The 11,925-nt window shown below is 35.1% G+C and overlaps 3 protein-coding genes across 6 annotated transcripts in view; 1 reads left to right on the top strand and 2 right to left on the bottom strand.

The window, feature by feature from the left end:
* The window catches only part of LOC107695573 (ribulose-phosphate 3-epimerase-like), a 6,328-nt gene extending 4,751 nt beyond the window's left edge, over positions 1-1,577 (top strand). Inside the window, exons 4-6 of the mRNA XM_016495562.1 lie at positions 274-408; positions 486-572; positions 681-1,577. Of these exons, the coding sequence (XP_016351048.1) occupies positions 274-408; positions 486-572; positions 681-803 (345 nt within the window). The 3' untranslated portion in view covers positions 804-1,577. The remainder of the gene's footprint in view (positions 1-273; positions 409-485; positions 573-680) is intronic.
* A 223-nt stretch (positions 1,578-1,800) lies between these two features.
* On the bottom strand, positions 1,801-2,536 carry prlh (prolactin releasing hormone). The gene is made up of 3 exons (XM_016495558.1): positions 2,468-2,536; positions 2,126-2,215; positions 1,801-2,009 (listed from the first exon to the last, which is right to left on the bottom strand). The coding sequence occupies exons 1-3, from the start codon at positions 2,534-2,536 to the stop codon at positions 1,866-1,868; spliced, it is 303 nt and encodes a 100-aa protein (XP_016351044.1). The 3' UTR covers positions 1,801-1,865.
* Positions 2,537-3,942: 1,406 nt separating this feature from the next.
* The window catches only part of LOC107695586 (melanophilin-like), a 27,165-nt gene continuing 19,182 nt past the window's right edge, over positions 3,943-11,925 (bottom strand). For 3 of the 4 annotated variants that reach the window (XM_016495588.1, XM_016495586.1, XM_016495587.1), the window contains exons 4-15: positions 11,301-11,440; positions 10,031-10,072; positions 8,811-8,875; positions 8,098-8,190; positions 7,422-7,590; positions 6,866-7,083; positions 6,577-6,669; positions 5,656-5,892; positions 5,296-5,442; positions 5,106-5,177; positions 4,853-4,892; positions 3,943-4,218 (exon numbers count right to left, since the gene is read on the bottom strand). In XM_016495588.1, coding sequence (XP_016351074.1) covers positions 4,169-4,218; positions 4,853-4,892; positions 5,106-5,177; positions 5,296-5,442; positions 5,656-5,892; positions 6,577-6,669; positions 6,866-7,083; positions 7,422-7,590; positions 8,098-8,190; positions 8,811-8,875; positions 10,031-10,072; positions 11,301-11,440 — 1,366 coding nt within the window. In that variant the 3' untranslated portion in view covers positions 3,943-4,168. The remainder of the gene's footprint in view (positions 4,219-4,852; positions 4,893-5,105; positions 5,178-5,295; positions 5,443-5,655; positions 5,893-6,576; positions 6,670-6,865; positions 7,084-7,421; positions 7,591-8,097; positions 8,191-8,810; positions 8,876-10,030; positions 10,073-11,300; positions 11,441-11,925) is intronic. The other variant, XM_016495589.1, reaches the window with a different exon arrangement.

The following is an 11,925-nucleotide window of genomic DNA, read 5'->3' as shown; positions in this document are numbered from 1 at the left end:
CAGATTCTTTGTTGCTTTGACTGCTATGGCCTTATGGCGCCCTCTGCTGACTAATAATGTAGTTTATTTTTTCTTTGTTTAAGGCAGTTATTTTGTAAGACTTCTAAGAATTTGATTTGGGCAGAACAGAAGTAATTTAACTGGTTTAAAGGACGTGTTAGTAAACTCTGATTTTGATGTATACATCTGACTAGAAGTAAAGAAAATCTTACATTCTGAAATAGACCAAGCATTGCTGATAGTATAAATTGTAAGAACATTCTTATGATGCAGGTTGGTCTTGCCATTAAACCTGGAACAACTGTTGAGGAACTGGCACCGTGGGCTGGGCAGATCGATATGGCTCTTGTCATGACTGTAGAGCCTGGCTTTGGTGGTCAGAAGTTCATGGAAGATATGATGCCAAAGGTACACAAGTGTACTGTCTATTAGTCTCATTTAGATTCCTCAGACGACGGACACTGAAGATGCTCGTGTCTCTGCAGGTGAGCTGGCTCAGGAGTCAGTTCCCTTCTCTGGACATTGAAGTGGATGGAGGAGTTGGCCCAGACAGCATCTACAGATGTGCTGAGGTATAGCTGTCCTTTAGTGCACACATATTCATTTGTATGAATAAAAAATCAAGAGATTATTTGAAGAAGTGTTTTACTCATCTTTATTCATTACTCCAACATTCCTAGGCTGGAGCCAACATGATCGTGTCGGGCAGTGCTGTAGTGAGCAGTGATGACCCTCGTTCTGTAATCGCCCTCCTCAAAAACGTTGTTATGGAGGCGATCCAGAAACGTTCTTTGGACCGCTGAGCATTTTGAGTTTTTACCTCAACTCTGTTTTTGGCCACCACTGAAAGTCATTCCTGCAGATTCTGAGAGTCTGTTTTAATGTATAAATTCGTTATTGAATGCTCAGTGGTGCTTGTGAAAGTACATGACCCATTGCTGGATGTGCTGAGGGTGCGTTTGCACATAACAGACCACGTGAACTGCCTTTGCCAAGACTCTTGTTTGGATTCATCTGGAGTTTTCAAATTCATGTGTCCTTTCGAGAACTTCAAGCAGATAGAACAGACAGATTCTACCTACAGTGACGTCAGTCTGACCATTGCTCTCTTAATTAACATCATTTGGGTTGATTTATCACATTTATTGTTTGTCATAGTACCAATCACAGTGACAACAAATTGTTACAACATTGAGAAAGCGGCTGCTGATAGCTACTTCCAACATTTCAGAGTTAACATGTTTGTTGGATAAAGAATGACATTGGATTTGAGCTGTATAAGCTCTATATACTCTAATACTCATTTGCTGCAGATTATGATAGTTTAAATGAATTCTGACTGTTTTTTTCAACATTCCACCAGCCTGTCTTTCTAGAACACTGAAATGATAAAAGTATAAATCAAGAGACCTTAAATGGTTTTATTTGTCTTTTTTTTTCTCTGCGTGTAGCATTAACACGGTAAGTAGTTTCAGACAGTGAAGTCACCAAGTAAGGCTACATCTGTTAACAGGTTATCTAAACAAATACAATGACACATTTTAAAGTCAGCGTGAAATGAAAATTCACCCTATATATTTTCTAATTGTATGTTATCTTATTGTGAATGATTCATCCATGCATGTCTTTTTTTTCCATTAAGATCTGCTTCCATTCAACTACATTTTTTTTCTTTATCACTAATTCGTTTCACTCAGATGTACATCACAATACAGAAAAAAAATATGTTATTTATTATTCATTAATGATTTAACCCATACATTAAAGTGTTATTTTGAAACAAAATGTATTGGAGTGAAAGGGATATTGAAAGAAGTTCTCACAAAACAGATGAAGATCAGTTTATGGAATTTATAATTAAGTTGTCAGTCCACAGTCAGGACCTCAGGATAGCAGAACCTGTGCTTTCCAAAATATGATCCTTCACCTTTTTGTGCCATTCTTCGGCCAAATCTCCCGACAGGTCGTATTCCTCTGCCTTTATACCACACTGCATCAATGTTTGGATCGACAGAGAAATAATAGTACAAGGAATATGAAGTATTAGGAATCTGATATTTTGTAGTGATAATTCAAAGGCATGTTAAATTTTAGATTTCGTTTTTCAGGTCAGTAAAATTATACCTCTAATCTCCACTGAGCATAATGGTAGAACATCATGAGGTTTTGGCTGGGTAAAACATGCTAACAGCATAAGAATACAGAGCAAAACACAGATTTACAGCCATGGCTTAGTGTCTGTCGGTAGACAGAGAGAAGTGTCACCTGTATTAAAAAATAAAAAATGAATGAATGGCATTCAGAAGAAATGCCATCCGGAAGAAGAAGAAAAAAAGATTTATTTTTACAGATACTAAGAACATATTTGTGGTAAAATAAATGACAAAATATGGCCTAAACTAATACACTATTTGTAGATTAGCACAAAATAATTAGTTTTTTAATTTTTTTATTTGGCAATTTTCACCTTTTTGTGCCATTCTTCGGCCAAATCTCCCGACAGGTCGTATTCCTCTGCCTTTATACCACACTGCATCAATGTTTGGATCGACAGAGAAATAATAGTACAAGGAATATGAAGTATTAGGAATCTGATATTTTGTAGTGATAATTCAAAGGCATGTTAAATTTTAGATTTCGTTTTTCAGGTCAGTAAAATTATACCTCTAATCTCCACTGAGCATAATGGTAGAACATCATGAGGTTTAGGCTGGGTAAAACATGCTAACAGCATAAGAATACAGAGCAAAACACAGATTTACAGCCATGGCTTAGTGTCTGTCGGTAGACAGAGAGAAGTGTCACCTGTATTAAAAAATAAAAAATGAATGAATGGCATTCAGAAGAAATGCCATCCGGAAGAAGAAGAAAAAAAGATTTATTTTTACAGATACTAAGAACATATTTGTGGTAAAATAAATGACAAAATATGGCCTAAACTAATACACTATTTGTAGATTAGCACAAAATAATTAGTTTTTTTATTTGGCAATTTAATATTAATGTCTTCTATTTGAGGCTGCTAAATTTTCTCAAGTATATACAGTAATTTCACAGGATTTTTAATTGGAAATAATTACTTTAGTAAAATAGTCTTCTATACACCATACTATGTAAATTACACGTACAGGATGTAGTATATATTGACACTTATAGGATGTTGTAAGGCAAGCTGTTCACCTCTTGGTATCTTATTCTGTGATCCTCAGCTGTCAGATAAAATGATCCTTTAGTGCAGAGGAAGCATAAATGTGTCTTGTCTTCAAGGTAGCAGTTTTTCAGAGGATTTGTGATCTTATAGTCTTGTCATAGCTGTGAGTATAAGAAAACTTCTGAGCATCTTTCTTGAGTCGTTCTCCGAGGTTGAGGATATTCTCGTCTGGATCCACTGATAGACTGATCCACCAATATATAACCCCTCTGGCGGAAGGTGAAGACTGCACAGCTTACATGTACTCAAAAACATCCTAAATATGCACACTAAATATGCAAATGATGTTGTAATTTGGATATGGAGAATGTGATAATCCAGCATATGTTGGAATTGAGATTTGACAATGTGCAAGTGTTGACTGATTCCTTTATACATAACTGACATCGAAGACAAAGTGATGAAAAAGAAAATTGTGTAGTTTAAGATATTTATTTAGCAGAAAAACAAAAATGTTATATATGAAAAATATATCCGACAATATTTCATGAAATATACCAAAGAAACTACATAGAAATCTGAATTACGATATTAAATATTGACTATATTATGGTATAAATATTGAGTTTTTATCAAAACAACAGCAGTTAATAAGTGTAATATAGACAATTTCTATTGTGTGCATAATAGAAATTTTCGATTCTAAAAAAAGTTGAGCCTCTCATATATCAGAAACACTGAAAACAACAGCAGTTAATAAGTGTAATATAGACAATTTCTATTGTGTGCATAATAGAAATTTTCGATTCTAAAAAAAGGTGAGCCTCTCATTTATCAGAAAAACACACTCATCTACTGAAAGATTAAAGCAAGTATTAATTATATATTATTAAGATGGGAATTCCACAAACCCTTGCAGCTGATTTTATTAACATATGAAATATGCTTTATGTGAATCCGTCAATGTTCTATGAGTTTGTATACCATCATGGACTTCTAAAAATATGTGAATGAGCGCTAGCTTGCTGAAGTCAGCTTCCGTAAAGATCTTGCTTCATTGCTGCCTCCTTCAGAGAAAGCAAAAAGAACATAAGTACATGAGACATGTTTCTTCATGTTGTTACTTACATGAATACTGAGTGAATTTTGATTAGAAACTGACTAGTAGTAAAGAGCTTTTGGTGACTTTCTGAAAAGACAATCTGTTAAGCAATTCAATTCAATTTCATTACAGCTCACATCCTAACCAAACTGAAAATGTTCCATAGGCTCTTTCATGACCAAAGGATGTGAGTAGTCGATTTGTTCCAGAAGCCGAGCAGGGGATCTGATTGCTATCAGTTTAATGCATTAAAGTCACTGTGCACTGTGAAATAACACTAGGTTTAAATGTCAAATTGTGGTTTACAAATATTAGGATTTGTATCTGGGAACAATCTATTTTATAATCTGATACCAGACAAACGGCCTTTTGTGAAATGTTTTTTTTTTTTTTTAAACATGTGCTATCTTTAAAATAAATGCATTTGGTTTAATATTTTGATATATAATTGCAAAGACATTTATACAAAATTAAGTGCAAAAGAAGATGAAAACAAATGTAGCTTTTAGCTTTTATACAACACAAAGATGATTGTGTGAAATAAATGTAAATAACAGATTACATGTTACTGAATACGCAGTACAAAGCTTTGCACTTACTAATTGGAAATTCATGCAATGTTCTTGATGGCCGAGGAGTCTGAATGAAAAAGGGAAGAACAAAACCATATTTAGCCTCTTTCTGAACTTGCCACAAAGACCTGCTTTATTCACAACAGAATTTAGCTCACAATGCGTCAAAAATAGATATATATTTTTTTCTCTGAAAGATTCAGTACATGCTCCTGTACAGCCAGGGTTCTGGAAAACTAAACTGGAATATGTGACTCTGAGCAGCTGGACTGCTACATACCCGTCTGCGGGACGTCTCCACCGTCATCCCTGCAGCACTCAAAGCAGCGATTCTTTTCTGAATATCTGTAACCTTTACATGAAGAACAGAGCAATGGTTAACGAACAGTTAAGGCAAGATATGGAGAGTTACGGCTTTGTTGGAAGAAGGAATTTGGAGTAAATGTTAATGTTTAGACTGAGTGGCGTACTCCACTTTGAGTGCTCTGGACGCTGGCCACTGCCCGTGCAACTTTACCCTCCAGTTGCGACAACTCACAGCTGGTTGTGTTGCTAAACTCAAAGGACCTCACCCTCTTCTGCTTCTTTAAGGATTTAGGTACAGTTGGCTTTGCTTTCTGAAGTATACAATTAGAAACATCAAATTAAAAATGTATATTAAATATTAATTTTTAATATTAAATAATATTAAAAATGAATAAGAACAGTAGAGTGCGTTCAAACCAAAGCACGGCTGAACTCAAGCATTTGTAAGAAACATGAATAAATATTCACTCTTTATGTTTAACAGTATTTTTAGTGCTAGATTCTGACTGTTTCCATAATCTTACCCACTCAACCTCAAGAGGCCATTCGTGTCTGACATTCTCAAGTCCAGCTGAATCTCCTCTCATAGCTGGAGCATAATAAACTGCTCCTTTCTTTGGAGAGTTCTCTGAAGGTTTCATTGCATCCTCCTCATCAGATGAGCCTTTGTCACTTATTTTTTCAGTAAGTTCATCAAGCTTTTTCCGGAGCTCAAGCTCCTCTAAGTCAGCTGGAGACAGATCCTCCTCTTTCTGCTCAACCTAAAGGGAGACAAGAAAAACTACATTAGGATTTAAAGTCAGGAGAGTCTCCATGTGATTCTTTCTAAACTGCGTCCTATCAGTAAAAGTGTTTCAGAGTTGCTGAATGACCTTTTATGGACTTATCCTGAAATGTTGATGATATGTTTCTCTTTTTAAGGGTAAAACCAATATACGGATTCTGCTAAAGATTTTTTTTCTGAGTAGTAATAAAGTAAATTACTACCATTCAAATGTTTGGGGTCAGTATGTTTTTTTTTTTTTTTTAAGAAATTAATACTTTAATTCAGCAAGGATGCATTAAACTGATAAACAGTAAAGACTTTTACATTCTTATATAAACATTCCATTTCAAATAAATATTATTTTTTTGAATTTTCTATTGAATCCTGAAATTTTAAATATTTCTAATGAATACTGAAAAAAGAAGCAGCACAATGTTTTAAAACATTGATAATAATAAAAAATGTTTCTTGAGCACCAAATCAGCGTATTATAATGATTTCTGAAGGATCATGTGACACTGAATAATATTTCACAATAATACAATCTTTACTGTATTTTTGATCAAATAAATGCAGTCTTGGTGAATGTAAGAGATTTCTTTCAAAAAAATAAATAAATAACAAACTGTAAACTGTAAAATAATAACCTGTAGGTTGTGCAGATTTACTTTAAACTTACTTGTTCTGCCCCAGTTACTGGTAAGGTCAGTTTCTGCTCCAAACGGCTCAGAAGAGTCTCAATTGCTGACATGCGCTTGTTGAGCTCAATAATCTAGTGAGAGAGATACAAAATGTATGTTTTGCATGAACTGTTTTTAAAGGAGGCCGAGAAGCCCCATTAGGTTATAGGAGTATGAATGGACTTCGGTCTCCAGCTTTGCATTTGAACAAAGACATTATGACAAAATGTCACATCAATTTTACAAGTCATAATTTTCACAGATTTTGTCGTGACTTTTTGACTTTACCTGTGGAGGAACCTCATCTGGTGAGTGCTCCCTATGTGGGGCAGGACTATAAATGACATGTATCTCAGATTCATCATCATCATCATCCTCTGAATCTTCCAGGCTGTAAGAAGGCTCGCGGTGGAGGTGATAATTAGAGCTGCCAGCTGAAGAGATGCTCATCTTGGAGAGGGAACGAGATTTTGTCATCCTCTGTTCTAGAAGTAGTGTACAGTCATCTACAGAGTGCAAACAAAACATTAGCTGTTATTGTATGATGTAAATACTGAAATGAAGTAAAGAGGAATGTCTGAGTCCAAATAGTCTGGAATGGATTTGGTCATGTCAGGAATTAAGTTTGATTAATGTAACTATTCTGTAGTGTTTTTAACAATAATTACTGTGCTTATAGTGCATTAGGTTTATATTCCCAGCACAAAGTAGCCTAAATCTTGCTGACAGTAGGAAAAAACATTGGCTGGCCTGAAGGAGAAATCCATTCACCTCTACAGAGTCTTAGAAAAAAATGAATCCTCAGAAATCTTTAAGGGAAATTGAAGCAGACAGCACATCTTACCAAAATGAGAGGGTTTGTCCAGATTTCTCTGGCTGATTTGCAACATGTCCTTCATCTCATCACCTTTATCGTGAGTTCCATTCTCCAGGATCTGCTTAAAGGTTGTGGACCAGTCGTCTTCGGTTACTGAGTCCTTACTCTGGGGAACTTTCTCTTGGCTACCTGAATACTTTAAATAAATAAATATGTTCATATATTGCATGGACCTTATACCTGAAATCATGTGCTTAAACAAAACTTTAAGAAGATTTTAATTAAAAATGAATACGGTCTAGTATACCAAATCAGTAAGAGTCTGTACAGAAATCAAAAGGAAACAAACCATGACACTGTTACTCTAGCACTTGCATGACTAATTTTGTGATGATTTGCTTCAGTGAGAAAACAATCAAGTCTTATCACTGTTAGCAGTCAGAAAATGCTCAGTGGGAGCTCTTTACATCATTTGTTTACACAATGGGTGAACGAATCCCAAATTTTTCACACCACTGCGAACCATGTATTCTTTATTGCTGATCTAATGCATTTTTCAAAGCAGCTGGCTCTGCCATTGAAGGAACTTTTTTTGGGAAATGTTCCTTTTGCACGCTTCAGTATTTCAGTGTTTGCCATGTGATATATTTACAACATTTGCTTATTTGTGACATCAGATGTGTAAGAACACAAACAAATGAACCAGAAGTAAGGGAGGTCGAGAATAAGCAGAGTTCTCAATGCCAAGATTAAAATCAAGAGGATCAACAGGGAGTAGCCATCTGCCTTTTCTCATCTTAAAGGAGAAAAAAACCAGTTATTTTTAATTGTCTAGAACCCAAATATCAAAAAGTAGCAGTGTAGTCCAATATGTAGTTCTATCTATCTATCTATCTATCTATCTATCTATAAATAAAGGCAGCTGACCTATGAAATCTCATACTGGAGGAATATAAATAAAGCAGACTTGAACTTGAACTTGAATATACAATCACTTTGCCAAACCCTGTTTTAAAATTCAAAGCTGTGCTCCTGCCGTTTCAAATCATGACCAAATCCTGTTCGCTCTTCGCTTTCCTGTCTATTCTCAGAGGCCCATAAAACTAAACAAAGGGCTGAGTAACAGACAGATTTAGACAAGGACTGAGCATAGCCTTAAAACTGGTATTCTGTCTAAAATTATAGCCTGTTTACATGTGGTCTTCAAAACCACCTCCAGGTGGCAATGTGAGGAATCAAAATCATATAATAAGAACAAGGGGGAACAAGAACAAAATGAATCTGTTAAAACTAAAATAAGACTTGAACACCAGAGGACGATCTCACACTACTGTTTAACTGAAAGAACTGCTAACTTTCACTTTACCCTATACAGTATAACATAATTTTCTGACGTTTTAAGGGATGGTACATTACCAGGCTGAAGTGGCGTCCATCGACCCTCTCAGACTGCTCATCTTCCTGGCTATACAGAGAACCAGCTGTGTGGATGACAAGAGTTACAAACATGAATCTTTGATCTCAGACAAGAAATGCTGTAGTGATTACCAAGTCTGACTGTTCGAACACATTTTCGTCAATCGAGTTATTCACATATTCTTATTCCGTGAAACTTTATGTACATTATGTGATGTTTCTTTTGTAAGCTGTGTACATTTTGGGCCTTTTTTGTTTTAGAAAACAAAAGGGGTTCTATCTACAGAAGTCTATGGAACGCAAAAACTTTGAAGCTCAATATCTCAAAACTGCTCAGAATGCAGATAGAACCTTGTAATTCCAAGGCGGCGATTTTAACTAATATAAATTCTAAATTATGTTTTTGACTTTGTGGAGGTTTTAAGCATGTTCTTTTGGATCTGTCATTAAAAATGTAACAACATAAATAATTTTCTTTTCTTTCTTTCTTTCTTCTTTTTTTTTACTACATGGTTTTCTCTCTCACAGCTCCAAATGTAGAAGCTTGTGTCCAAAACTAAAGAACTATTTAAATATGTTTTTTAAGGTACCATACCATTATCTAGCTAGCTAACATAGATGAGATTTAGCTACAATATTGATAATGATTAATTAAATCCTGAAAGCATCATTTAGAATGGGTTCCAAATTATAAATAAATAGATAGCAATTTTTGCCCCATGAGATCATTTTCAAGCAAGAATGTAGTATAGTTTAAAGCAATGTCATAAAGTTATAATCATGAAGTTACATAACTGCTAATATTTGAAATTAAACAGCTATTAATTTCAAATAAAAGCAGCTATTATTTGAAATTAAAAACATTATAAATAATTTTAATTGTATTGTATGTTTTTGTATTTTAAAATGTAACCTTTTTTCTTTTTGGTAAAGAAAGTGCCACATTTAATGAAAAAATATCCTTTGTATAACTACACAGCTATGTTTTAGGCAATGCTTCTCTGTTCAGTTCTTTCATGGCTATGTTAGGTGTTTTTCTTCCACAGACATTTTGTTCTCTATGTTCCTTGCCTTATTAAATCAAAGATAATGTGAGTGCAGATGGCCGCTGTATTGTTTGGACAGATGAAAGACATTCACTGATTACTTTAGAATCTTGCATGACATCAGCGTTCAAAATGCCTATATCACAAAGGAACAGGACATTTTTTTTAACTCACTGTGAACTTCAGGCATGCTGTGCGTGTCATCATCTCGAGGCTCTAAGTAATGGAAATGGGGGGTTAGGGAGGAACAGCGAGAGATGAAAAGTTAAACATAAGAAGACAAGAGACAGAAAGTGAGAGATGCAAAGTTAAACATAAGAAGACAAGAGACAGAAAGTGCGCTGTGATTCGTTGCAGGAAGCAACCACTGTTAAAAACAACAATAGAGGAATTAAACAGTGGCTTCAGCTAAAGCTAGTTTACGCTGCCTCAACAAACACAAAATTCCAATGGCTGTTAACCACGTTGGTGTTTTTGGTGCAGTGTAAACAAGACAGTTAGTCTACATTTCCCAACATTTCAGTTCCAACAGCCACGTTGGTGTTTGCTGGCATTTATTCACCATTGTGATCAACCCTTAAATATCATGTACATTATTAAAACATCTTTTTGTAATTTTTTTAATCTCATTTGACCCAAACAACAATGTTCCTTCTCTGACCTCTGTATTTAGGACAGAAAGAGCTTGAAAACTGGATAAAAGAGACACACTCAGGTCCAGGCAGAGAGAGAAAGAAGACATGTGACTGTGTAAAGGAGTAAATCACATGGATGATTCGGCCCAGCCAATTCTCTCTCTTTCCCTCTGGATCCCTCACTAAATCCTTCAAAGTAATGAGGGCCTCTCTCCTCTAAGCTCTGCCTTCAGTGTTCCTGCTGTAAGTCATCTGTCAGACATTGCTTCAAAAATTGTTTCACATTAACAGATGACACAGTAAGAATCAAATCTCATTCCTTAATAACTAACTGGCTTTCTAAATGGTTAGTATTCCTGTTAGAAATGAACAAATAGAATGAAGTTTGCTAACCTAAATGTTTGGAACAGGGTCCAACTGAATGCTCTTTACAACAAGAGGATAGAGTTTTTATTTTTCCTAAGGTTTTGCGAGTGGAAATCTTAATGTATTCGTATTGCAAAACCACAATTTTTAAAATTGATTTTACTTAGTTTAACCACAACAAATGTATGTTTATAAAGATTTTGCACATTCTTGTTCCTTAGACTTAAAATTTAAGTCCAAATATAATGATCAAGATTGATCAGGGTTCCATATTTAGGGTCAGTTTATAATGGGAAGGATTCAAGTCTCACCCCTAACATTTTTTTTGGTGGTATAGTGTGTATAGTGTGCAAATTAAAAATGGCCAAGCAACCAAAATTACAATTTTGGAGTACTTGAGATGGAATGACTCTTGCTCAATTAAACAGGCTTTTGAAGTCTACCTCTGAGGTCAGTTTGAGAACAGGCACGGTCACTGTTCAGCCTTTTGAAAAGTGAATTCATGACCTTTGCGCTGCCAAACCGCTTGAAACGAGAGCGTACATTCTCATGAAACCACTCCAGAGTCCCAATCTTAAGGATTCTATAAGAACAAAGATAAAAACAAGAAGAACAAAATTATTATTCAGTCAATCCAACTCTCATGAGAAAATGCAACTATTTTACAAGGTGGTGATATTCTATGAATTTGAATGATGTGATTCGCACTGATATGTACGATTTAAAAACAACAACAACAACAACAACAAAACCCTAAACATAACCATCAGCGGGGTGTAAGAGGAATGTACAAAAACATACAAATTCACATAAATTAGCCGGTAATTTACCAAAACATAAAATAGTTACACACTGCCATGACAGTTCAACAACTGCCATTTCATAGGTTGGATCTACTACCAGTTGTTTATATTTAAAGGGGTCATATGATGCGATTTCAATTTTTCCTTTCTCTTGGAAGTGTTACAAGCTCTTGGTGCATAAAGAAGATCTGTAATGTTGCAAAGACTAAAGTCTCAAATCCAAAGAGATATTCTTTATAAAAGTTAAGAGTCAACCATGCCTACC

This window comes from Sinocyclocheilus anshuiensis, unplaced genomic scaffold (assembly GCF_001515605.1).
Source record: "Sinocyclocheilus anshuiensis isolate Anshui unplaced genomic scaffold, SAMN03320099.WGS_v1.1 scaffold730, whole genome shotgun sequence".
Taxonomy (NCBI): Eukaryota; Metazoa; Chordata; class Actinopteri; order Cypriniformes; family Cyprinidae; genus Sinocyclocheilus; species Sinocyclocheilus anshuiensis.
This window is presented reverse-complemented; position numbering and strand designations above follow the sequence as displayed.

What these genes read in the sequence shown, in the direction of transcription:
- prlh (XM_016495558.1), bottom strand. Translation starts at nt 2,536, where the DNA reads ATGCAGTGTGGTATAAAGGCAGAGGAATACGACCTGTCGGGAGATTTG. An exon ending in CCGAAGAATGGCACAAAAAG is followed by an intron (nt 2,216 to 2,467) that starts GTGAAAATTGCC and finishes TGGCTGTAAATC; the next exon opens with TGTGTTTTGCTCTGTATTCT. An exon ending in TATGCTCAGTGGAGATTAGA is followed by an intron (nt 2,010 to 2,125) that starts GGTATAATTTTA and finishes TATTTCTCTGTC; the next exon opens with GATCCAAACATTGATGCAGT.